The following is a 26,832-nucleotide window of genomic DNA, read 5'->3' as shown; positions in this document are numbered from 1 at the left end:
GAAGCAGAACCCAAACGCCAAAGAACCGTTCCAAAATCTTTATTTTTCACAAAAAAAACACAAGGACCGGCTTGAAAACAGCCCGGGTTCAAAAAGGCAAAAGAACAAATAAAAATACAAGATGGTAGGTAATGAGACACAGGTGGGAACAATGAGGAAGCACAGGTGACGACAATCAGACAAATCAGGAGACATAGGCAAGGGACAAGGCACACGGGCAGGAAGTACAGAGACACATAGGATAAACTACAAAACAAAACCGGAAGCCACCCAACACCGTGACAACTGCTTTGTAATTGATTCTTCAATTAATACTTTTTCTAAAATATAATTTCTATTGAGTAACTCTGTTGAAACACTTAACATGGGGACATATACAAATGTATTCTGCCTGCTAGAATTATCTAAAATATTTTCCACTGGCTCAATGAAAGAAACATTGTTTTTGAAAAACAATGACCTTGTAATCAGTGCCAAAAGGTCCCATCTTGGAAAGTAAAAAAAAAAAAAAATGCTGTTTCCCTTACCACAGTTAAAACTGTGTTGTCAGTGAAATTAGACACATACGTTTTCAGAGGATTTAGGAACAGGCAGTATTATAAGTCTACATTTGAGTATACATATTTTTAAAATCAAATCAAATAGTTTACAGGTTATCCTCGTTTTTTTATTTTCTCAGTATAATGCATGCAGTAGGTATTTGACTTGCTTTGGCATCACTACTGCAGTCTCACACAGACGTGCTTGCCAGCTGACAGCTCCTCCTTGATTTCCTCTCTTGACACTGGACATGACATAAGTACTTAAAAGCAGCACCTGCTACATATCAGTATTACTAATTCCCAGCATTGTGAAGTTAGCAACCAGTTTAGAGACTGTTTACACCAAACGCGGCGCGATAAGAACAGAAGATATTGGGACAGTTGAATGGGTTTGTTGCTAACTGCTGCGTTAAATATACATATATTATACTATATTGGTTCATTATTTCATTTAATGAACTGTTTAACATTAGTAATTCATGAAATAGGCTACATGAGCTGTATAACTTAACCTTCAGGAGCAATATCTGAGCCTTGAAGAATTCCTCCTGTCAGCGCCCCCAGTAAATCTTAATATCCTTACTGTCAAAATCCTTGATATGGGAACAAGGTACAATCTCCTTACACCCGTTGTCGATATTTTACATAGGCAAACATGTTTCCGTGTTTGTAAGAGTCTGTTTAGTCTGTCCTTTAAACACTAAAATGCCCAAGTACTAATTAAGCAATAAGGTACGAGAGGCAGTAGTGTATCAAGCTGTTCAAGGGTGTTGCTACTTACGACGCGCAGCAGCAATAAGTATCATGACTTCCAACAATATGGAAGTTATGATACTAATGAAAGAAAACACGTTTAAAATATCAGCTTTACGAGCAAGGCCATGCTAGTGGACTAGCATCATTAATGAATTCTTGCTGGTAGACCAGCTTCACCAGCAAGGCCATGCTGGTGGGTGTGTGTGTTAGTTGTGATGGACTGGCACCCTGAGTAGATGACCGATCACGTGACTGAGGACTTGTTTCATTCATTTATTATTGTTTTTGCATGAAATAATCTATAAAAAATTGTACAACACATCACTTGAGTCATATTTTCTAATATCAAAATCACAAAATGAGAACAAGAGCAGGTTGCATGGTCCCCTGCTTTCAGCGGACCTGAACCTACGGTTCACGAAATTTACACTAAATTACTAAAAACATTTAATTTCACATAAAGTCAAACTTTGCAGAGATACTGTTAACATATATGCCTAATTGAAAAGAGCAAATGCATCCTGGATTTTTTTTCTTCTATTTAAATAGCCCTTGTGGTTGAAAAGATATTAAGGAATTTAGTATCGGTATACCAACATTCTGAATTTTTGAGAAAAATGGCTGGGGCTCAACTGAGGCAAAACGAGTTAAAAAAGATCCTTCTATTAAAGAAAAAGGTCAACGCTTTTCTCGTTGTACAGAGTAGTCAATGACACCAACATGCATCTTGACAAGTTAACAGCTGACAATTAAGACCTGTCTTCGCACTAAGCTGGAGGGAAATCATTAAAAAACAAGAATTACAATAAATAGAAAATAATGTATATTGGTCTAAAAAGGAGAAATTAAAAAATGCAGATAGTGTAATAAGATCCTCTATAGATATTTAGCTGTTCCTATTTCTGAGCTCCAATATTTAAGCTTCCGTGTAACGGGGAGTTCAAAGATACGAGCCAATATCCTGACCAAAATAACAGCGCACCCAATAAATCTGTCAGCAAACTGTGTGCGTTTACAACGTGTGTGTGTGTGTGTGTGTGTGTGTGTGTGTGTGTGTGTGTGTGTGTGTGTGTGTGTGTGTGTATACTGTATGTGTGTGAGAGAGAGACAGAGCTGCAGAAAGGAATGGCTGTAACATGATATGATAATGTTGAAGAGATTACAGAGGGAAAGTGATTTCCCGTTCCGCTGTAAAACAAATATCAGCAAAACATTTGAAGTGTTTTCAAAAACAGCAACATAAATCACACAGGTGGCTTTTCAGCCAAATATTAAAAAGATGCATTATTTCTCCGGGTGCTGCTTCAATCAGGTGAGCGCCATCAGAGATATTACGCACTTTCAGAGTTTGACGTTGCCATCAAATGTTCCTGCGGCTGACTTTTTTTTGGGGTACTTTTTAATATTTTATTGTGAATGGAGGAATTTGTCTCCATAACGTTGAGGCTCACTTGATAATCTGTGATTGCATTTACACCTCAAAAATATGAAGTGGTGTTCAATTGTAAAGACAACACACTGAAGTCAACTGGTTTGTTTGTTTTACCTGCCACAGAGTTTATTTTCTGCAATAATCCCAAATCTAATCACAGGGCTCATACACCTTTTTTACCAATGGATTCCCATGATTTTTCCATGAATTTAAATCAGATTTCCATGACTTTAAACCAAGTTTCCATGACCAAACATTTTGTGAAATTTTGTTGTACACATGACACAGTGAGAAAATGTAGTATTTAAACTAACAATGAGAATTCCAAAGCACACAGTATACCATAAATGACAAATGAATGAGAGACAATAGTTTCTTTAAAATAATACACATTTATATAGATGCCTGTATGTATGCCTGTCTTTCTTTTAAAAGCGTATTCATTATTTCAAACTCAGCGTAAGTGATCGTTATAAACATATGAATATAACATTTACGTGACACTTCTCCAGAAGTATCACTGAATCCAGTTTCATGCTGTCACTGATGCACTTTTCTTCCTTCTTGCAAAGAATTAAACAGTCGCAACATTTGTTTAATTTTTTTTAAAAATATGTTCAAAAAAGGGTTATAAAATAGAAACACAACACTGCTTAAAAGTGACATCCACTGAACTCTTAGTGCCATCTCTCACTGAATGAAAATCTAGCCTGTTTGTATCTGGTGTTCATTAGGTGAGTGACACTAGTGAAGCTTGACATGTGCTTGTCCACCATGATGGAGGTTCCTCGTACAATTTGAGCTGCAGCTCTTGATCTAATTTTATTCAAAGGAAAATAATCTGAGGTCTTTTCAGTCATGCCCTTCATCATACAGCTCCACCAGGGAGCTGCTCAGGATGATCACAATCTTCAACCATTTGCCACTTTGTTTAGGGGTAAATACTTTTTTTAAGGACAGCGTGTGTCAGAAACAGTAAAGGAAGACAAATCTGCTCTGTGCTCCTCTAACACCAGACATTGTTACTACAGTCTCAGAAATTGGGGCAGCGTAAGACAACATGCTCATCTCTGCTCTAGTGCAGGTTAGGCCTTGTAACTGGACGTGGTTGATCCTGGTCCCGGTCCCTGGCCCTTCTTGGCACGCGATCATTCACCACATTCATTAGTCGCCTCTGCCAGGCTGACTGGCCATCTAAACGAAGCCTCTTCACTGAAGGACCATCTTCCCCCTCTTCGCCTTCTCCCTTGTCGTTCTCTCCTCTAGCCAATGAAACCTGATAGCGTCGCCTGTTGGGGGACCGGCCCGTCCTGATCATGTTATTGATCTGACGCAGACACTGTGGAAACAGAAAGGATATTTAAAGCAAAATGTAACTCCCTTAAATCCCTCAATCATGATGTCATGAGTTAATAATTAAGTTCTGTTATAAAGGTTTGTCCTTATACAAACATACAACCAATATACATTATCTACAGTGAAGACGGTTTCCAATATTATATACTCAGACCTCTGTGGGGCTTGAGTTGAAAAGGTAGCAGAGCCCGGGTTTCCTGGAAGGAGTGGTGTCTGTGTCGTAAGGTGAAATGTAGATGGGGTAGCTGCTGGACAGCTGCCGTCTGCGAGGAGATGCTTTCCACTGTCGGGGGTATGGAGTCAAAGGAGGAGTGTCCTCCTATAGAGAGTGACACAGCATATGTTAGAAAATCCATTTTAAGAGATGAACTGTGTATTACAACACTCCCTTGATGGACTTTTGGATGGTTTTGTGACTCTTATTTAGTTTGTCAAAATGTATCGACTTGAGATGATTGACTTACTCCAGATGTTGATGTGAACTGCTTGGCAAAGAGCTGCATTTTTGTTGTGTAGATTTGGTTGTAAAAGTGAATCAGATTGCCCGTCTCCTGATGAGGTCCTGGATAATGTGTAGATGGCGTGTTGGGTGTTGGGATACTGCCCCTATGGTCTCCTTTATATGCAATTAAACCATGTTATTGGTATCACTTCTCATTGTGGTATTACAGTACAATGCTGTATCATACAATTAACACACTTTCATCTCTGGGTATCGAGTGGACATTATAACTCTGTTCTATTTCTTAAGCATGCAGATGAGCGAGTGCGTTTCATTATTCTTATTTTTATTTATTTGACATTTACTCCTACTAAATAGTTACTTACGGTTGTGGCGAACGTCTATGTCTCTTCCCGACATCAGCACATTTTTGCAGACCTGAGAACAGAAAAATGTCTGTATTCATAACTAGTGTAGTAGTACATGTGTAAAACCAGTGGCGGGCCGTGGATTTTGTAGCTACACATGCTGTTTAATGACAGCTGATTGTGGCGCAGATTTTGTGACAGGTTTAATATTCAGTAACATGTTAAATCACACATCTTATATTTTAATCATCCGCAAATCAGCTTTCTAAGATAACAGTGATTTCCGCACCCTGTATCAATTAATTTACGGGTCAAAGATGTCAAGCAGAAATAATCTAAACACTCAAAAACTTACACTTTTGTTGACAAGTGGCTGAGACTTGTAGTACTTCATTATACGTCTGAAGGGTATTTCCACCTTGGTAATCTGTAAAAGCAATGCCATAATTTAGTAAGTCATTATGTACTTTAAACAAGTGCCTTTCCGAGTAACATATTACAATTCAGGTGTATTAATGGATCAGGACAACAGACACATTTAGTGTAAAGTAAAAACAGTGCTTTTAAAAACATGTTAATGTCTTGACCTCCAGTAATAATATCCTCTTGACAGCCTTCAATCTATACTCTGTCAGCTTGTTTTCCAAGTCAACAAATGACGACTAAAAAGTGCTGAGACAATTCTGTGATCTATCACAGCCCACCTTAGCCATGATGTAGATGGCACACATGAGCAGTTGGTCCAGGTGACGGTCCACCATCAGGTCAGTGTGGTGGACCAGAGAGTACTCAAAACAGGTCCAGATCTTCAGCCGCAGCTCATCAGAGACGCCCAGTGTGGAACACAGCTTCCTCAGACGTTTGCCCATCAAGCTGTAACTCTAACCCAAAGAAGAACACATGACCACGCTAAACATCACCTCCAATTATTCTAAACAACTCAACACAGGAGCTAAACAGAGCAGAGGATACGATGTAGGATGTCACCAACTAATGCATCATTTTGAAGTGTAAAAAAAAAGAAAATCAAATACTTGCCTTTTTTTTCTCTTGATAGAACATTATAATTGTAATTGTGGCTCAATTATCTTTGCACTCTACAAGAATGTCATGGTGTCGAAGATAAACTGACCTTACGAGCAAATAGATGGAGGGAGTTGCTTCTCTGAGGCCTGTTTATAGCTGATGGGGAACCCTGTTGGTCAGCTCCTAAATCCATAATAAGAAAAATATAGCAAGTTTACACTTGAGAAGTGTTTCAAATTGAGGAATTAAATGCAATTGAAATACAATTATGTGATCAAAAGGGAGCTTTAATACGCTGCAACTCCTTTACCTCCAGGTTGATTTCTGTCGGGGTGAAAGTCTGTTCCCTCGGGATCTTCAAGTTGTGTTGGAAGCATCACCTGCAATAACAACGCTCTCAATCAAAGCCCTGTACTGTATGTGTGAAGAGACGCTGCAGGGCTTCTGACGTTTTGATATAGCTCCATCATTCGACAAGTGGAAAGAAACCTTTTAATCATATCTCTAATGTAAGTCAGAAATTGATACCAGCATCACCTTGGAAGAACCAATAGTATTAAAGCCCGAATAACTCCCGGAGCCAGGTAACGCGCATCGGTGTGTTATTGCCAACCTGTTGCAAGGTCGGCAGACGGCTCTCATTGCCTTTGATTTCTTCCCACAGTGGCGAGTCGCTGGTCCAGGCCAAGCTCTCCAGAACTTTCTCTTCCACTTGAGTGAGGTGTCTGAACGCAGCGTGAGGCAGGCCCACTTCCGCCCGCAGCACCAGCTCGATCACCTGTCAGATGAGTAAAACCAAACATTCGACGTGGAGGGGATGTCGCATCATTTCAAACCAGATAAGAACAAAACAGAGTTTCTGCTGTGATGCTCTTCCATAAAATGATTGTTAAAAGCTTCTGTTTTAAACTAACAGTCAACACTGAATTGACATATATTTGCAATGCAAACGACAAGCTTGTAGTATAGTACCTAATGCGACTAATTGCTAATGCAACCATGACATCCGCTTTTTGCTAAATCCTCTCACATTGTCTTATGTTATGGAAGTGCATTATTGATTGCATATCCATGTATGTGAAAACGCACCTTGAGGAAGTTGTATGGCGCCAGATTCAAGAGCTGAGGGAGCCGAGGGAAGTCAAATGGTAGACAGTTTAAGGAAAGGGTTATCTCCAGACAACAAGCCACCAGACAGCACTGGAAAAGCTCCTTCTCCAAGATGGCCTGCAAGGTGACCCGCGACAAACACTTTACACATCACAAGCGTTTTACCATAAAACCAAAATGTAGGAAAATAAAGAGGAGATCAACTAATTCTGTGACTGATCATGCCGCGGCCCGAGTGTGCAGAAAAGCTGTTTGATAGACACCAGTTCCACCTGAGGCCACATGGGGGCAGTAGACTCACTGAGATGTCACGGATTCCCAGCCTCTTCATTTCTTGATCGATAAGGTTCTCCAGGATCCTGTAATACCAGATTCTTGCTTCATAGCAGCACTTTACGGCCAAATCTGTGAACAATGCCACATTTGTTATGTGTCAACAACAAGAGCTTCATTGCAGAATATGATACCTGTCATTCAAACACAGCCATCATGTCGGGATCTAAAACGCTGTGGGTGAGCAGACAATAGTTCTCTGCTCGGTTTAAACAGACATTGCTTCTAATAGTCGGTCCTTCAGAAATATTGAAAGGTAATAGTCTTCCTTAAAATTAAAAGGAAAGGGTTATGTGTATCCCCAACATTCACGTTCCCATCACATTCCCTCGTCCCATTATTTTATGATCCTTAAATAGGTCTGTATACCGTTGGTGTTCTTATTTACTGCATTGTCCCCGTGGTGTTGCAGAAATGTTTGCAGCAAACATCTCAGTCTCGTTTTGATGGCCTCTGTTGGATCTCTGGAGCAGGCCCTAAATCAGTGAGTACAGTAACATAGTGGTGAAATGAAAGGGGAGCAGTTGGTCGCAAAACATTTGAAAAGTAAATAAAGTAAATAAAGGCCACACAAGGGTTTCTTTTAACCCTTTATAGGTCACTCATTGAAGTACTTTGAAATTCAAAATGTCAACCCGAGAGCGCTATTGGGAGGACATAATACTCCGCCCTCACTGCAGAAAAGTAGACGGCAATCTTGTCCTTTGTCTCGTGTGCATTTTTTTTTATACCAATACACCAGATGTCAAATACAGCAAGTAGCCCTTGTGATATTCATAGGAATTGTCAAAACTTAACATCCATGTAAGAGATATGTGGAGTGATATTGCAGCACTATTACACAGACAGCCTTCTCTCTGTCACACTGATGACTTATTTAAGGTCCAGTGTGGTTTATTGTAACTCAGATCAGCTCAAACATGGATAGTGTTTGCTTTGTTAGACTACCTGCTCTGTACGAACATACACTACACAGATACCGTTGGAGTTCCAGCACAGGACAGATCTCTGTGTGCGCAATACTGTGGAGCAGCCGTGCTAACCTGAACACAGCGATCAGACGGTTCGTGGGTCCGAACCCCGTCCATCCTTGGGTACCCTGAGGCCCGGTTGTCATGGTGACCTCCGCACTTACACAGGATGAGAGTCCGAGCAAGAAGGGGCATCTTAAGGAAAAGAACGAGACCCACAGAAATGAAAAACAAATACATGTGATAGAATTGGTCATGAAGTCGGACTATTTTGCTTCTTTCACATGCAATTAGGCAGATGGTAGACAGCAGACACCGTCCACATAATGGCAGGACGGACAAACTAAATAAGCATTGTTTTGTATCATATTTTATGTGATAATTCTAGTAATGCATATAGCTATCAAATGCAGTTTTCTCTTAATATTCTTTCGCAAACAACATTCCTTGTGAGTTGGGTCAATATCACCATAAGGTGCTTTTGAGACTTTGCATTCCTCCAAAAAAAAGCTAAGATTTTCCTTTGAACTTTGCATTGTTTTAAGTAGATGTCATGCTGTTAGAAGTGCATGTTGGTCAAGCGCCCACACCTTTTTATAAATTAACTGCATGTAATCAATGTACATGCAAACAGCCAAATATGTCATGGGCAAATGCAAAGTAGACTAAATACATTGTAATTACATAGTGATCATAAAAAAAAAAACATTTTTAGAAAAATATTTAGTCCCTTTCTTAACAACATATTTTATTTGATGGGCTAAGAATGGAATTATGCAAATATCCACCTTGCAATGGCAAACTTGCTGATAGGGTAGACAATGACAGAGTTGACCTTTTTGGCTAATGTTAGCATTTAATAAGCACATGGTGGACTTCAGTTAGCAACAGGATTCAGTTAGCAAGGGGACTGTGTACTGTTTAACAAATAGATTTTGACTTTCTGAAAGGTTTTTATATTGATATTTAACTGACAGAGTGGACATGATATAATGAAAACTATGAAATATAAGTGTAAATACTTAGTCTGCAACATACCACTGTTTCAGCCTCCAGTGATAAAAACACAGACGGCGGTAGTGATGTCACTTAAAACATCAGAGGTTTTCTTAAAGGGGAAGTTGCCCCATAATGACGGAGTGAAAAAAAGTTCAATATGATTATGAAAATAGAATATACATGATCAAAACGACACATTTTTATCAAATATTGTTGTGGACAATACATTTTTTGGGGGGGATTTAATAAAATTGAACCCCATGTATTACACACACTGGAGTTAGCAGAGTAGTGTGTGGGACTTGCCAAAATCACGTACAGACAATGAAACAGTATAAAATGAAGGAAACACATTTCAAGAGACTTATCCTTGTATTGATGCGTGTAAATGTTTGGCCAGTTCTACAAACACCTCAGAGTTTCATTATTCTGCTACGTATTCATAATAAATGAGTGATTCTGATTAAGACACCAAAGGCACAAGGCACTAGTTGGACTAGAAGGAGCACAGGCCTCAGACTTTCTTCACAGAACTCAAGTTAAGGACGGACATTTAAAAAAAAAAAAAAAATCTTTATTCTCAAACGCAACACCTAACTTCAAATACTGAAATCATGAGCGTAGACAATATAATGTCCTCCGTCACATTTTGTGACTACTTTCCACAGCGACGGGTGTCAGATCAGATGTATATCTGTGGCAAGACAGCAACCACGGCTAATGCATATCCACAGGCCTACGCATACATGTCCTGTATTAATATAAATCATACACTATTATATTAATGCAGACCTCCAGGCTCAGCTCATTGTCGGATTCAAAATGCTCTGATAAGTAAAGACAACTTTGGTTATCATTCTTTTAATGTGTCATTGCAAATGTGTACCACGAGTCCCAGAAAACAGGAAATTAGTAAACAGCGAAAGAAACTGGACTGAAACTAGTTAGTTTTTGGGACTCACACAAACCTTCTGTTGACATACTTCATTATCTTTCTTATTGTCTTTTATTAAAAAAAAAAGTTCACTCCAAAATCATCTTACTTCCTTTAGATTGTTACGGCGCGAGTTGCTTTGTTTTAGCACGCTGCTTGGGGAACCTCAAATGTACGTTTAAAAAACCCTTAAGGGTTTTTTAAAATTTCAACCATAGTTGTAATATATAGGTTAATATGCAGAACTAGTATTATGAAGGTGAAGAAACGTGCTTTCTTTATGTCATCCAACATATGTTTACTTGGTGGTTTTTCTTTTTCTAGAAACTAATTATATTAGAAACAAATGTACACTGACAAAAGCATGATCTGTTGCCGTGTTTTATGGGTTACACCCATTTCCTGTTTTCTTCACTGACAGAAGTTCAACCAAAACAGGCCTTACTTTCACTTCAGACACGTGCTTGACATTTAAATGTGACTCTAGATAACGAAATTCATGTTGTTTTTTTTAAATGATCAATACGTCATTGTCAGTGCATTACGTCCTGGCTGCAGTAGAGCCATTTAAAAGTCACTATTGGGTTAACTGTCGATGGTCAGTCGGTGCGACAGAATTTACTTTCAACTCGTACAGAAGTGGATAATGACAGTTTTACATGTTGCTTGTCAGCTGAGTTGTCATACAACGTGTCACAACATGTCAACTAAAGGTCTAAACTTTTGACCTAAAAACGAGATGAGTCATACATCAAAAAGATCAAAGTCACTTACCAGTGTCCGTCACTCATGAGTTGATTTGGTTTCGCCAGTTTTAAAACCCTCCTGTATGTCTCCTATGTTGTCCAGCTGGAGCAGAGTGGTGAAGCATGGTGCAGTCAACCTGCTGCTGAATGAGGAAGTTCAGATCTGCGGCCTCTCAGACAAGCCCCGACTTGTCTTTTGGGTCTTGTTGCTATGAAAAGCAATAAACAATTGGGAGGTAGAAGAGCCACTGTGCGCCACCAAGAGGAGTGGAGGATAACTGGTCAACCCTCTGCTGCAACAAAGAGGACGCACTGATGGCCGGCCAGAACACACTATTTGAAAGCCTGTGGTGTTGGTTAAGAGCATATGAACAACTTTGACGACAAAGATCATGTACAAAGAATGTTGGGAACATCAACCAATTACGAATTTCTACATTCAGCGTGTACATTACAGTAGTTCGATTTAGCACAGTGGAATTTTTATAATGCACCTTTAAGTTGTGTCAGTCACCCGTTTTCTGATCTGTAACTGATTAAAAAAGGACAATTACAACTTAACAGAAGTAAGATGAAAAGCTAGGTTAGGGTTGAGTTACCCCTCAACATAAGTACAGCTTGTCCTCCTTTACTGGAGAGATGTTTGTATTGGAAAAACTTAAGATGCACTTTCCTCCATGCTCATAAGAAAGTGGGTTTCTGAGCCTCCTCCTCAACGCCGCCACTGAATCTGCTCGGAGTGCCGGTGTGAAAAACAAACTGGGGCAAAACAGGAATGACGTGTGAGGAGCACAAAAGTGCCACGAAGTCCCCGACGCTGATGATTTGTTGAGCGAGGCCCCAGACAAAGCAACAGGCAAAGGCACACTCAATTGATAGTCAGAAGAATATGTTTAATAAAAATAATTAAACCTCAAATTTCCTCTATAGAACTTCATAGAAAGTAATCCAATAAATTACAAATTACTTTTTAAGACGCATTTTCCTGCACTACATAAATAATTATTTTGACTACACAGACCACAACTTCAAATATTACAACTGTCCAATGAAAAAAAGAAGAAAAGGCAACTGACCAGGACATTATCAAGCTTGAAATCAAAATACACAAGCAATGACGTTAGTTCGGTGTGTCATCTCAGTGATTACATGTATAAATACGAAAAGAAAAAATGAACGAAAGCTCCCCGTACAGCAGTAGTGCGATCTGTCATTCCTCTTGCATATTGGTCAACGTTTACTTGTGTTTCACGCAGATTCAACACTGCCTCTCTAGCAGCGCTTTGGGAGCAAATTGAAAGCAACAAAATAAAAAAAAAGTCCAATCTTATGTCAACCATCTGTTCCCATTCGTGTCCTAAAGAGGCTCAGCACGGCCGGGCACCGATCCCTCAAGCCGCCGCTGCGCAGCAACAAGAAGTAGCGAAAGTCGATGGATCAATCCCCTACAGCAGAAGTAGCGGTGTCTAGGTGTTTGCATAAGGGCACTACGAGTTCAGCAGGGGTGCAGATATACAAAATGACAGTGGCATGTTTTAAGTTCATTGCTCAAGACATAGAAAAATACTTGTACGGTTAGTAATAATATATAGATAAAGAAAAGTGATTGCATTGCAAGCAAACCCCATGACGAGGTCTAAACATAACAGGCAAACAAAGACATTAATGAGTCTTCAGTCAACGTGTTCAGACTGCGAGGCTGCTCGTGGTTTCAGCAACTACAAAACAATGCTACAGCAATACAGAAATAAAGAGGCCGAGTTTACTCGGCGGGGATCCGCTGTGCCCAGCTCAAACAAACAGAATCTTTTTTTGTAATGTGTATCTTAACAGTCCACTGTGGAACAGCAGTCCTAACGCAAGCACTGCTGTGAGAGAGAAAATTACAAAAAAAAAGGTACTTCGGCGTGAGCGAACCTCCAGTGTTTGCGTGTATCCTGGTTACAGCTGAACACGAACATGTGCGGAGACGACGAGGAGAATGCACGAGCGAGGACGCCGCGCACAAATCAGAGCCGTTTGTTTGTGAGACCGTTGAATGAGAGCGTGAGGAACAGGATAAGGGCACTTCTACGTCTAGCTGAAGCTCCATTCATCAGCAGAATAGAGTCGAGACAAAGTGAAACGCACACAACCACAACACAAGCTGCTTTTTTTCCTTTTCTTTACCTTTCCCGAAGCTTACCCATCTGGCACTAAGTAAAACTTAATACTCAATCAACGACGATGACAATTACTACAATCTTAGCAAGGTGTTGAATTATTTTGTGCTTGTGCCGTGTATGTTGTGTAAGACTTTGGTAGACAGGTGGTCATGCAACACAGAATCCAAAGAACTGTAATTTCCCCGTGAGACGCTTGAAGGCCTAAAACACTTGTATTAGTAGAAGCTTTCTGCAAGGCCCCCTCCTTAAGAGACAGACTGGAACGTTATGGAAGCAGGAAACACCAGGTGAAGGAAGTGCAGCTAGAGAAAACCACAGCGGAAGCGCTCAGTAGAAAGGAACAAAAAAAATATTTCCCAGCAGCGACGAGGACATTTGTGTACACGGACAGCAGGAAAACACACCCATGCACATCTGCACAATGAAGCCAATCCATCTAGCACAGTTGAGGTAAGATGCAGTTTAATATGCCGGGTTGTAGTAATAATATTCACGTCACCAATAATCCTGAAGTACTCCTCTACATAGAGACTATGAAACTTAAGTCAGGACCTCAAAGGGGCCAAAGGGCAGTTTTTGGCACACAGTAAAAGGTTGTTTTCTATCCCCGCAGCTCGAGGAGTTTATTCGACTGAGACGTTTAAATCAACAGATGTGCAAGTGAAGGTGCCCGCCAACGGAGAGTAGCTAAAGTGCGCCCTGGACATGTTGTGACATGTTTGAAAAGGTTAGGATGAAAATTAGTTTCTGACATTAATGTGAAAAATTTAACCTTTTTTTTTTTTTTCAAAAAAAGGAGAAATAACAGCAGAGAATTTAGCTATGATCCATGAGGACAGATTTAAAGTTTGTGGGTTTAATTGAAAAAGTAAACCGTTCACATTTCCTCCACCTCCCCCAAATCAAAGAGACAATAAAGCGGGAGCTTCTGGTAATATAGTTTCCAAAAACCGATGCAGAAACTAACTCAGTGTGATGTGAAGGTAAGTGAGGCTGCGTGACTTGTGCACTGGCGTTCAACATGGCAGACAGTGAATCTACAGCTTCAGTGACATTCATTAGCTGCCCAAGTTATTGCTGACATATCCAACGTATGATCTGCAAAGCATAAGTGTCAACAAACCTGTAAAAGTACCGACTATTTACAAGAGGAACCAAAGTGTCAAGAGTCATTTCCCCCGGCACCCAACAATCAAAATATATTAATAGTACAGCTCAATGAGCATGTTGATGTAGTTTCACTTTTTTAATAAAATTAAATCCTGACATAATTACAATAATGCCGTTTTTTGTTGCAATTGTACATAATTGTGGTTCACAGAGTTCAGAAATCTACTAAAGTCTGACATGCAAAATGTCTCAAAACAAGACTGTACCTTGTGAACAAACACTGAAATTTTATTTCAGTTCTTTTTAAGTCAGTTTTTTCCTGTTTTTGTAAGGTTTTTGTAGTCTTTATTACACAACATTTTAGTTAGTTCTTGTATTTACATGTAAAGAAATCGTAACATAAGTGCTGGAAAATCCATATATATGTGAATATATGTATACATTTCTAGGCGATACATAAATAAATTTATAATTATATATTCATGAGTTCAGTCCTAATCACTAGAGTCTGAATCATCCGATGAAGAAGAGCCCCCGGAGTCGGATGAAGATGACTCTGCTTTCCCCGAACCCTCAGCGCCACTGTTCTCCTTTTGTTCTGCTGAGTCCTCTTCCTCTTCCTCGTCTTCATCATCATCATCATCATCTTCTAACGCCTCGTCATCCTCTTCTCCGTCCCTCTCCGCCGCTAGCCTCGCCATCTCCTGTGCCGATGACTGGGAGGCTGCGGGCGGAGGAGGACGAGCAAGAGGAAGGGTGGGGTCACTGTTTGAGCTCTGCGGCTGTGCGGCAGACACAGGAAGGTTAAGGCCTGGAGTGAGAAGCATCCCTGGGTAAAGCATACTGGAGAGTAACAAGGGGTTAACAGACAGTGGGTGACTGGAGGCTGCTGGGGCAGCTGAAGCACTTTGTGGGGCGGTGGCAAAGGAAGAGGAGCTGGAAGTGGAAGAAGGAGTCGTATTGGACCCCTCTGTCCTTTCTCCTTTGGTGTCTGAGGTGTGAGCGGGGGCTTTGTAGGCAGACGGCTCTGCTGTTGCGCCGCTGGCGGCTCCCTTCGTCTTCTCCTCAGAGCTTCCTGTGCCCTCCTGAGGTTTCCCAAGCAAGCTACTCATGCCGAGCAGGTTTGGCAATCCGGCCATACCAGACAGCATCATGGGAAACATGGCAGCCAAGTTACTTGCAGCCAGGTTGCTAGCGTCGGACGGCAGCCCCATCAGGCCCGCGGTGAGCTGCAGGGACTGGAGGCTCTGGAGGTTCTGCTGAAAGGCCTGCAGGCTGGTCAGGTCCATCCCAGAGAGGAGGCCGTTGGCCAGCATGGGGTTCAGGCCCAGGGCTGCCGGGTTGGGGGCCCCTGCAGCCGCCGCCGCCGCCTTGGCCAGAGGATTCTTAGGTCGACGCCCACGCCGACTCACCTCCTCAGGAACGATGGGTCCCGTTAGGATTCTGTCAAACATGCTCTCTGGAAGGTAACCCTGAAGACAACGTGGAAGTGTATTAGGTACACCGAGCTGACACGCGTAAAGTCCAATACAACAGCTCCACAACCTTCAAAATCACCTAACACAGGTTATGGCCTTCATAAAAAGGATTTTGTTTCCGCGAGGAGTGATTAATCAACTGGCTGCATGTCAACACTGTTACATGGCCTTTGACGGAGCGGTTCTAGTGAACATTTCAATCTGATGAATGTGTTACTTTGTGACTCACCGACTGTTTGACCACGTCAGCCCATTCAGGTGGGACTCCGTACTCGGGGTTCTCCTGAAGGAACCGACACAGATCCTTCAGAGGAGGAGCAAAGGCTCCACCAACCTACAAGAAAGATTACAGACAACATGAACAAAGTGCACAACATTTTGGAAACACAGTCTTCTAAAATGGGAAATGTCACTTTGACAGTCAACTGACAAAACATACAAACATGACTTCATTTGCAACCTAGTTTAGAGGCATTAGTAGCATCAGATGTTTACTACAGTGAGACATGAACATTATTGAGAGAATGTGAAAGTTACAGCATGCATTCTGTCATAATGCATCACAGAGCTACAGCCTAGTTCTGTTAAATTATTCGCCATTCATTACATAGTTTGATTATATCATCAAGTTTTTTAGTGTGTTTGAGTATGTTCTCGTACAATAACCGCATACAACGCACCTTGCGGGCATTTCTCCTGTTGATGATCTGAACCCTTTCCTCGCCGGTCAGACTGTTCACATCAATCTTGTTGGGGTTCCTGCAGCGGTGCCTCTTCTGCTTGGGCCGCCCGTCCTGGAAGTGGAACTGCATTTGCATCTTATTTACACCCTGGACATAGAATTAAAAAATAGTCATGTTGACAGAAAATGTCAAACTGACAGTACAGCAAATGTATTTATCACTATCTGTATGCGTATCACTGCATGTTATCTGATCACAGGGATTTATCTTTAATATATCTATAAACAAATCTTTAATTAAGAAAATGGTTAACCTTCCTGTAACAACACACAAACCATGTGTGTTATAGAAATAAATGGACTCACAGGAATAAAAGCTCCGGTGTCTGCCACAAAGCCAGGGTGCTCCATTAGCCACTGTTCAAGGTCTTTCCTCCAGGGAGCATCATCCCCAGCCAGCCTGGTGCCATCTTTGAGGTTGATGACGGGGACCCTGCTGTCGGTATCAGCGGGGACCTGATTGGCGCTCTGGCTGAAGCCCGGCACAGGGCCCGCAGCCACGCCCACCTGGCCAATACCGCCCCACCCTGGAGGCAACTGGAGAGACACGAGCACAAAACAGGGTTTTATATTCTTTACATTACAGTTCATCATATACAGCACGCTGGGGAAAACAATTACCGGCCTAATATGCTTTTATTGTAATATGTACAAATGACCATAATCTGTTATTTGAAGCGTTATGAACCTGTATTACATCACAGAAGCTCCTAAACTGCTTACCTGATCAGGAACAGAAGGGACTCTACTCCTGTTCATGACGAGCAGGTCCATCCCCTCCACGTTCTTCCTCCTTCCCCTCCGCCTCTTCACCACTGGCTGACCGTCCAGGACTCCGTTTAGCCTCATCTGACCAGGAGCAGCTGGCGGCGCTGCAGAGGAAGCACCTTGTTAGCTCTGAACCACTGTGTCAAGTTGAGCCTGATTAAAAGTGAAATGATGAAGCCTCAACATGCATTTGTATGACATATTAGGCACAGTCTCTTTCTGCGTTGAATTAGCTTTTTAAAGACTTTCATCTCCAGTTAGGTATTTTATAAAAAGGTGATATTTCGGACTGAACACTCAGCCTACTCTAATCAAAGCCACTAGGGCTCAAGATGGCTCGTGTCTATGCATTCTTCCAAGTCACAGAAGCTATACTTGGCTGCCATCTAGTGGATGGACCATCTCTCAACACATTTCTGTAGGCACAGGTCTTACAGCATTTGCTGTGTTTCAAATAAACACACCAGTCTGGAAGCTGCACTGAGGCTTGGTGATGTCAGCCAAGCCTGTGTCCGAGGCGCTCTGCAGCTCATGAAGCCGCGCCAAATACTGCTGCTGGGCCTGGGGGCCCTCCTCAGACTCTAGGGGCCTCTTCATAGGTAGACCTTGTTTCTGGAAGGTCAACTTCAGACTTCCCTCCTGCTATACACACACACACGCACACGCACACACACACACACACACACACACAGAGAAAAACAAGGTGTTGGATACATCTTGGAAGATATATAGACAGTCTTTTTCTGTTTTGAGAGTGTTTTGTCTATCCAGTGTTTTTTGAATCATAAAATAAATGTGTCTTGTGTTGTTTTTATGTCTCTAATGCGATAAACAGTTATTGTTGGTGTGTTGATTTTTAAATTGTGTAATAAATTATCATTTCATTTATAAGATTTTCGAAGAAAAAAAAAAAAGGGAATATTTCCAGTTATTTTCTTGTTAGTAGTATTTGGACACAAACACACAGGGTATAGTGGCTGGTAGCAAGTCAAAACTATCCACAGTTTGAACTGCAGTGGGAAGCCATGCCACAGAGATAGCCGCAGTCAGCATGTAAAGATTTTATAGGTATCAAACCGCCGGTGTCTGAGGGTCTGCGATGGTAAAAGACATCCTTATCAAAAAGCAACACAAAAGCAAGGAAAAAATAAAAGCAAGTCAGAGGCCTGCAAAGTTAATAGCCACATCGTCTTGAAGCATATTAGAGAACACCCACAGCCAAGGTCTCTATTTCAATCAGATTATAAGCAAGACCCCTTCAGTCTAGAGAGGCTTCAAACTGAACCTTATTATATTTTCATGACTGAGTGATTTGTGCTCATGTAATCACAGCCTCAGAGCCCAATTCAAACAGAGTGTGTGGGAAAAGAGAGGAAGGCTGCTATTAAATTAATCTCTCCTCCTGCCGGGCAGTCAAAACCACTAATCATACCCAAAGGAAAGAAGGAAGAAAACCAGTGAAACATGCTGAACACGGCAGCTAGCACAGGTCATGGCAGCGGAAGTTGTAGGGTCCTACGATTAGGGCGAAGCAGAGGGAGGAGGGGAGGAAGGGAGAATTCAACATACATCGTTGAGTTTTACTGAGAACTCCTTGTTTTCTGCAACATGCTTGGTCACCTTTGACCCCTGTGGTGAGGCGGAGGGGTCCTCGCACAGGCTGTTGGCATTGTCCAGCAGCTTGGTAGTGTAGAAGGAGGCCACTGCGCCGCCAGGCTCGTAGACCCGACGTGTCCCAGGCCACTTGCCCTTTAGCACCGCCTGGCAGATGCTGTCCAGGCGGTTGATGATAACGCGATCCTAAATGAACAGCACAGACAATCAGCACACTCAAACTCAGTGAAATCAGTTTGCTTTCCTTTATGATCATATATATATATATATATATATATATATATATATATATATATATATATATATATATATATATATATATATATGTTTCAAGTTTGTTTATGACATACGATCATTTAAAAAAAAAGAAAAATCATCAGAGACAAATACTTATTCAATGATATTTCCCCTTGTAGGTGAATACTTGATCAAGCCATGCATTGTTGTGATGCATCTCTCTCAGGATTCAAAACATGAAGAGCAGTTTACCTTTGGCCAGTAGGATGCAGCGAGCATGTATCCTCCTCCCTGGAAAGGATGCGAGGAGTTGTTGGTGATGCCGTTCTCGGCCGCATGGGTGTCTTGGGTTTCATCCTGCGTAGTGCTCAGAGACGCCACACTGTCCTCATCGAAGGCCTTTACACTTGTTGTTGCAGGCACTGAGAATGTCGCAGGGCACAGACATTAGAAACACACTTAAACCCGAGTAAGAGAGAAAGTGTGCAGACTTCTTGTGACACATTGTATTGCCCCCCCACAGCCAAAACATTTAATTACATCCATGGTACATTTTCTGTTACATCTAAACGGTCAGACATTCAGTGAACTATGTATATTGCTCCAACTAAATATGAAATACACAATTTTTTGTCATTAGTTTGAGTTTCTCACCTTTCTTCTTCCCTTCCTCGCCCTCACTTCCACTGTCATCAGAAGATGAGGAAGAGGACGATGATGATGAAGAGCCAGAGGAGCAAGATGATGAAGAGGAGGAGGAGCTGGATCCGGAATGTGACGAGGAAGAAGAGGAGGAGGAGGAGGAAGAGGAGCGCGAGGAAGAGCTTGAGGAGGAGCCACCCGGGTCAGACTCGGAGCCACGCCGAGCCTCCCTGCGGCTCCTCTTGCTGGACTTCTTCGGTTTCCTCTCGGAGGAGTTGGGCGTGAGCGGCTTGGTTCGTGCCGCCACCATCTGCCTCTCTTTCTCGGTCACTTCAGACAAGGGCTTCTCCTCCAGGCCTGTGGGAGTAGCTGGTGCTGGAGGAGGGCTCCAACTCTCCGCCTGCTTCTCCAGGGCCTCCTCCCCCTCGTAGGCTGCTTCTACTTTGGGTACAAGCCCACTGGGCTCTGTCTCTCTCTGGGCAGGTGGAGGCAGCGGAGAGGCTGTCAGCACTGAGCTGGTGGCCTGGCACTGAGGGTGTGGAAGTGGGGTGGATGTGCGGGATTGTTGCTGTGCAGCTTTCGTTTGGCTGTAGTTGCGTTGGGCAGCCATGAAGCTGAGTTCAGGGTCTCTCAGAATGTGGTAGTCTGTGCGGCTGACGCCGTGTTTGGCAGCTCCAATGAGCAGGTCACGGTCATGGGTACCGGCCTCCCACCACACGGGCAAGTCGGAGCTCACCTGGCACAGCGGCAGGCGCTCGTAGAGCAACTGATGGCAGAGGACCTGTTCCCTCACCTGGCGAAGCAACTCTACTCTGTACAGTGTACGAGACGCTCGCTCCTCTGTGATGGGCTGTAGGGTCAGAGATGGATCCACCGCAGAATCTGGATCAAAAAGAAGGTGCGAGAGAGAGCGAGTGGGTGAGAGGAAGTAAACGCTGCCCTACAGATACAACCCAAAGACCTGTTTGTGCCTCAAGTCAAAACACCACTGTTTGTCTTCCTACAAATGATTAACCTTATCGGCCTCTATCTCAGCACTGCTGAGCCAGCTTGTTTGTTAAAGTGCTACCGACCTCTCTCCAAAATCTAAACATTTACAGCCATGACTGAGTGTAGGTGATACTGCAATAACCTGAATACTGAACTCGCATCATTTTATACACGTCTCATCAGGCATTGTGCAATCCAATATAAAATACATGAATAACCCTAATATGGCATTTCAGTGACACCAGCAATTGGCTGACAGATGCATGACACATACTTGTCTTCATTTCATTCAATAATTAATTTGTTGCGAAAAAGTGTTCAGCAATTGGACGAGCATGATTGAATGTTATGTTAACAGGGTAAAGCACGTTGACAGAGGGTGGCTGATTTTATAAAAAACAACAACACAGAGATGTGGTCATCTGGAGTTTCTACACTTCATGTAATTAACAAGTAGATTTCTGACCTCCCTCTTTGGGTGGCAGGCGACACACCCTTCGGCACATGGCGGCAAAAGCACACAGGTATTTCTGCAGGCTCTCATCAGTCTTTTTGTGCAGCCGAGCCATGGCCCTGAACTTGGTCCAGTCGAACCGACCGAGGTTAGGGTCGAAAACGACACCAAAAGTGGAGACCACGCGGTAGAAGTCAGCCTCTTCTCGTCGGGTCCATCTGGGGGAAGTGAGGAAAGCGCCCTGTAGTACCAATTTCAATCCACAGTAATCTTTGATATTCCTTCTCACGGATCAAAACCGTCAAGATGCATTTCAGTCCCCAGACAAACATTGACCCGCTCTGTGCTCTGACCTTTGTTGCCGTTCCATCTTAGCAACCATCTTGGGGTTGAGGGTGTCGTTGAGTGACGGGGGCAGCGGACAGAGTGGAGCGGACATTATCATGGTCGACGGAGATGGAGTTTGAGTTTGATGGATCTGGTGGATCTGGAGGATCTGCCGGCTCTTTGTGTAGCGCTGAGAGGCCGTGATCAGTCGCCTCAGCCGGGCTGTCAGCACCGACGGGGATGGCCAGTAGGAAGTATCCCCTCCTGTCACTGGAACTGCGTCTGGATCAGAATGATTTACGGTACAATGAACGTGAAAATTTCCCAAATCTGCATGCCGTAGTTTCCATGTTTGCTTTTCATTTGTGTAGGAAGCATGTGTCGCTTATCCAAACTTAAAAATTCACAACTTTTCAGATTTCTGCCGTCTGTGGGAAGCCAGTATTTTAAATAATCACAGCAACGATAATCCACTCCGGATTACAAGCATCTAATACTCACCTCCGGCATTGTCAGTGACAACCAAGTCTCCAGGAGAAGAGGCATCATCCTGCACGAGAAGACGGTGTGTATTTACGGCAAGACAAAACATACTCAAACCAGACTGGGATGGATTTCATTTATGAATCACAAATGATCTTAAATACACAGAGGGATAAATCCATCAACTAATCAGACTAATATGCTTTATCGCAGGACCAACATGCACCATTGGTTCACGTGGCCGTACCTCCATATCGTCCTTCAGCAGCGCAGGAGCAGGCTTGTACTCTGGGTCATCCACATCCCTGCGCGCACACACATACACACAGTCAGATTTACAGTTAACTTTGCTGACACTTTTTTTCTTCTTTCAAATATCTAAAGTGACGCAAAGCACATTAAAACAAAAAATACAGTCCAAGTAATGTTTGTACCGACCCATCCATAAAATCGTTGCCTCTCTGTTCGGCAGCAATGGCCTTCTCGTCTGGTCGCCCCGCACGCTCTAGGAAGCACAGGGTCGGGTCAGCACGGAGTGTGTTGTACTTCTCATAACCTGGGAGGCACACAAGAGGGAAAGCAAATACAAAGATAGTTAGGAAAGGTCTAACGCATGGAAACTCCTAGATAGTGACCAGGCAATGCACACAAGCTTGAGGATTTCCCACAATTACATTATATCGAAGGACAACATACTTTTTTAAAACAATTGGCCTCATAAAACATTTTAAATATGGTTATAAATGTACTCGTTTCATATCAGATACTGACTTCTGTAAAGTAACCACATTCGTTTATAGAGTAGTCGAGACAAGCAGAGTTTAATTTCAACTCTAGAGCACACATTTCTTATTTGGATTAGCTTATTAAAAAAATAAGTCACAGTCCAGGCTGCGGGTTCTCACCATGCTTATAGACACCCAGCAGCAGACACTTGTCACAGATGGCATCCCACCACAAGGCTGGCAGCTCCGAATGGTCAGGGTCTGGGACCCAGATCTTTATCTCACTAAAGAGGAGGACAGACATACAGATATCAAGCGGGGGAACCGTTATGGAGTAGAACCATTTACTGGCCTTTTTAAATCTGCTCATATTTGCTGTATTCCTTAGGTCGTGTGACACTAATGACCGTTCAGGAAGCCCAACACATGATGTGCTTTTATTATGAAACAAATCTGAATTGTGTAACAGTAAAAGCCTCTTTTAAGTTACTGTGGCGATTTTCTTGTTACCAGCTGTTTTTCATGAACATTTTCAACATTGCGTTATAAAAGCAAACACAAATAAATTTAAAAAAAACCTATCTTTCACCAGCAGGTGGAGCTCTGCAACCGTCTTATTCATTTGACTGATCAATCCTTTCCATCTTCAACAGGTTGATACCATAAGCTAATGACCATGAATCCATCTTACCCAACTATCCCATTACCCAAACAGGTCTTGAATTCTACAACCACACTACGCAAAGTTGGGTACCATCTGTTGTATTACATTTGTTAATTAAAGTGATTGTGTTTCAAGAGTAACCAAAAAAAAAGCAAACAGTGATAAAAACATAGGCCAGGAAGTGTATGTGAGGTAATGTCTGCTCACCTGGAGTCCACGCCGTCTAGCACCCTCTGGGCCTGGCTTCCTATCACCTCTTGTTTCAGGTAGTAGAGCATTCTGACCCGGAGCAGCACCCTGCCCAGAGAAAACCCACTGGTCACAACAAAGCCCCGACCGCGCGCAAATGCTGAGCGAGCAGAACCAACACACACGCAGCAACTTGTTGAACACAATGCAAATGAGTGAAATGTGTGAGAATTTAATCCTAAAATTGCCCTGCATAGTCCTCGTCCTATCGTTTCACACACACAGCATACGCTCTACTGAAGTTGTGTATAATACATACACCTGTACTGTGTATGTATTGTTTACAGCTATAAATCATTAGCTAGGTCTTCCACAGAGCAGGTATCTCATCAAATAAGTTGGTGAATTATAGTTTCACTGAAGTGGACATGAGTGTATGGACCACATAGGGAGCCATGGGCAGCTCCACAGCCAGGCCCAGAGGACTGAATGAACAGACAGTCTCCCTTCAGTCGTCGTGTGGTCGTGCTCTGGCAGTAGATGAAGGCTGGGAAGTCGAGGCTGACAAGGTAGCGAGAGGCTGACTGACTCACAGGGGAGACATTAGCTATGTGATGCATGATCACACATCAGAGCCAGCAGGCTTTGAGCGAAGACGCAGTGAAGTGGTGAGAACTGTGGTGAGCTGGTGTGCCAGGCTGCAACGTTGAGTATGCCTTGAGATTTTGCTCAAATGTAGAAAGCGTTCTGGGTAATGATTTTGTCCAAACAGGAAATATTTGATATCCCGTCCTTTAAAGCTGGCCGTGGCACGGAGGTTTTCGGATTCCTGGCATGAGGGTGAAAATCTCTGTGGGGCATTGCTATTATCATAGAGTTATTAGCTGTTCTACAATTACTCTTCACAGAATGGTTACATCTCAGAGGATGCCGGATTCTCCACTGACCAAATGAGCAGGGAAATTTCGGAAAAATCCAAATTGGCACATCCAGCTTTTTAGAAGAAGGCCATACACCTGTTGCCTGTTGGAACATGTCCTTAATAAAAAACATGGACAGTGAAGTAACCTCTTTAGATAAACGGTTATATTTTCTACTACATTCTACTTGCAGCCAAAAAGAAAAAAAGAAAAATCACCATCACGTAAACCTGTGGCCTCTTCCCCTGCCAAAGCTTCTTTCTCTACAGTGCTGCTCCTTTTTTAAGAGCACTGTGAGGGTTGTGGACTGCCGCTCTGAAATATAGCATGCCAGACATTCCATCTTCTTTTTATGCTGCAATTCAGCTACATATTGTTATAATTGAGCCCCAAATCCTTCCCGTATGCACAGACAGGACAAGACAAAACTGCTGGGCTCCCAGGTCTTTCCGTCTGCCGGAGTGATGGATGTCTGTGGTGACCGGTCTGGACTTGTCGCTCTGGTAAATCAAAGTCTTGAACTTCCTCCCTTTACCTCCTCCACCCTCCATCCTCCTGTGTGACTGGACACGCCCAGGAGCAGCTGCCGTTTCCTCTGCCTGTCAGCACAGCCCCTCATCACTCTCCTTCCAAGCCTTTGTTCGTCTGTGAGTGAGTCTGAGAGTGTGTGTGATGTGGTTCACTCAAAGAGCCGGCAGAGGATCTCAGCACAGTCCTACACAGTCTTTCAGAAGCAAATAAGCCAAGTATGCATGACATGAGTGGCATGAAAAGAATTCCTCATGGTCTGCTCACAGAAAACACTCCATCAAAAACCAGCGTAACGACAGGAGAGGACTGAGTCACAGATGCAATTCTGATTCAAAACACAAAAACACCATGAATTTTTTATGTGCCTTCTCAAAACCGTGTATTGTCAAAGCCGATGTAATCCACAGTTTCACATCTTTACTACAGTGTGCAGTAAAGGATGTTTATATTTAGACAGTAACAAGCCCATACAAACTGCCATGATGATCCATGGATATCTGATCTTTCGCGCTTATCAAAACGTTTGGAAACTGTCAGAATCATTTCCCACTACTTCTTATAGTTTTCATTCCTGTATAGAAGTTGTAAATTTACAGTCATGTTAAGGAAGGCAGTGAACCCTTCCACCCCATACCCACACACCCGTCACATTCCAGGTCCTCCAAGGGAAAACGCAGAAGTCAGCAAACCCTGCTGACTGTGTGTCCCCATTTGCCTGGCGTGTCACATATCAGACAATCCCTGGATTCAGCACAACTGAACCAGGAAACAATGGAGAACTTTCTATGGAAGCTGCAGCGCTCGGCGTCCAAAGCCTCACAGACACAAGCCCCCATTTTAAAACGAAGCAGCCATCTATTTAGCTTTATATCTCAGTGACCCATGTTTTGATAGCAGCCATCTTTTCCCCTCAGTTCTGTAAATAAGAGAGATCTATGAAGGCCATTAGCTAGGCTGAAGTCTCATTAAGAATCGTATCAGTCAGCTGGTCCCGACTCAAAGCACGTGTGGCAACGAATCAGTCTACCGTCAGCTCCAATAGACATTCTAGTCCCTCCTAATTACTGTGGTTTTGAGGTGCCCCAGTTAAAGTTTGAGCCATGTGCAAACTGTATGTTACGCTAAGGCTTCTTTTTATTAAAAAATAATCTGATAAAATCTGTGCTAAAAGACAATAATGACCAACTGCCAGTTGCTATTAAAGCACGAAAGTTCAAAACACACAACACACGCACCCTTAACAAGACATACAACCAGACTATTAGTCACCGTGTGTAACAATGTGATATTACAACTATCACTTCCATCTAGTGACGCTATGCCATACAGTCGTGAATATATACATATCTTTTGCGGTTACTACTTCTGCTTTCTGATCAACAGCTGGTTTCAGTTGGTGATGTCGGACAACAAGCTAATTTATAGTCTTACCTTAATAAAAACTTAACTAAATTTAAGTGAAAGCAATTTCTGCTTTCATGTTGAATTTACAACGTACAGATGAATAAGGAAACACCTACTTGTTGCAGTGATGTTTGAGGTGTTTCTTGTAGCCGTCGTCCTGCAGCATGTGCTCTGGGTTGTGTTTCCGAAGCCACTCGGCTTTGTGGATGTCAAAGGAGCTGGACTGGACTTTCATCTTCTTACCCTTTCTGCCACGAGGGACTGGAGCAGACAAACCTATTGAAACCAGAGCAGGTTGAGTCAAAAGTGCAATATATAGGTTATGAAATGGTTTCCCAAATCTCACTCATCCCAATATCTCTGTGCGCTACTTT

At 42.6% G+C, this 26,832-nt stretch overlaps 2 protein-coding genes across 9 annotated transcripts in view; both read right to left on the bottom strand.

Moving 5' to 3' along the window:
* Positions 1-2,850: 2,850 nt before the first annotated feature.
* Positions 2,851-11,272, bottom strand: LOC137784061 (retinoblastoma-like protein 2). Of its 2 annotated transcripts, none has more exons than XM_068574486.1 (14): positions 11,044-11,272; positions 8,409-8,531; positions 7,735-7,841; positions 7,334-7,437; positions 7,012-7,149; positions 6,536-6,700; positions 6,233-6,302; positions 6,029-6,105; positions 5,601-5,777; positions 5,252-5,323; positions 4,915-4,966; positions 4,551-4,702; positions 4,241-4,405; positions 2,851-4,069 (listed from the first exon to the last, which is right to left on the bottom strand). In XM_068574486.1, exons 2-14 carry the CDS (start codon positions 8,480-8,482, stop codon positions 3,806-3,808), a joined length of 1,617 nt encoding a protein of 538 aa, XP_068430587.1. In that variant the 5' UTR covers positions 8,483-8,531; positions 11,044-11,272; the 3' UTR covers positions 2,851-3,805. The 2 variants fall into 2 exon arrangements, with proteins under 2 accessions (XP_068430587.1, XP_068430594.1); XM_068574493.1 differs by lacking the exon at positions 11,044-11,272 and adding an exon at positions 9,375-9,402.
* A 661-nt stretch (positions 11,273-11,933) lies between these two features.
* The window catches only part of chd9 (chromodomain helicase DNA binding protein 9), a 68,388-nt gene continuing 53,489 nt past the window's right edge, over positions 11,934-26,832 (bottom strand). For 3 of the 7 annotated variants that reach the window (XM_068566511.1, XM_068566428.1, XM_068566933.1), the window contains 17 exons: positions 26,575-26,734; positions 23,622-23,711; positions 22,931-23,034; positions 22,464-22,581; positions 22,273-22,330; positions 22,044-22,092; positions 21,569-21,824; positions 21,228-21,433; positions 19,784-20,653; positions 19,382-19,551; positions 18,848-19,078; positions 17,743-17,920; positions 17,234-17,382; positions 16,817-17,047; positions 16,449-16,598; positions 15,998-16,102; positions 11,934-15,762 (listed from right to left, as the gene is read on the bottom strand). In XM_068566511.1, coding sequence (XP_068422612.1) covers positions 14,785-15,762; positions 15,998-16,102; positions 16,449-16,598; positions 16,817-17,047; positions 17,234-17,382; positions 17,743-17,920; positions 18,848-19,078; positions 19,382-19,551; positions 19,784-20,653; positions 21,228-21,433; positions 21,569-21,824; positions 22,044-22,092; positions 22,273-22,330; positions 22,464-22,581; positions 22,931-23,034; positions 23,622-23,711; positions 26,575-26,734 — 4,103 coding nt within the window. In that variant the 3' untranslated portion in view covers positions 11,934-14,784. The remainder of the gene's footprint in view (positions 15,763-15,997; positions 16,103-16,448; positions 16,599-16,816; positions 17,048-17,233; positions 17,383-17,742; positions 17,921-18,847; positions 19,079-19,381; positions 19,552-19,783; positions 20,654-21,227; positions 21,434-21,568; positions 21,825-22,043; positions 22,093-22,272; positions 22,331-22,463; positions 22,582-22,930; positions 23,035-23,621; positions 23,712-26,574; positions 26,735-26,832) is intronic. The other 4 variants (XM_068566681.1, XM_068566595.1, XM_068566762.1 and 1 more) reach the window with 4 other exon arrangements.

This window comes from Clinocottus analis, unplaced genomic scaffold (genome assembly GCF_023055335.1).
Source record: "Clinocottus analis isolate CAN_PGR_092001 unplaced genomic scaffold, fCliAna1.0.p SCAF_1, whole genome shotgun sequence".
Lineage (NCBI taxonomy): Eukaryota > Metazoa > Chordata > Actinopteri > Perciformes > Cottidae > Clinocottus > Clinocottus analis.
The sequence above is the reverse complement of the archived record's forward strand: the minus strand, read 5'-3'. Positions and strand labels throughout refer to the sequence as shown.

Coding starts and splice junctions, on each gene's coding strand:
- LOC137784061 (XM_068574486.1), bottom strand. CDS start 8,482: ATGACAACCGGGCCTCAGGGTACCCAAGGATGGACGGGGTTCGGACCC. Junction 6,303..6,535: donor GTCTGCCGACCTTGCAACAG/GTTGGCAATAAC, acceptor TTGTTATTGCAG/GTGATGCTTCCAACACAACT. Junction 5,324..5,600: donor CCATCTACATCATGGCTAAG/GTGGGCTGTGAT, acceptor TTGCTTTTACAG/ATTACCAAGGTGGAAATACC.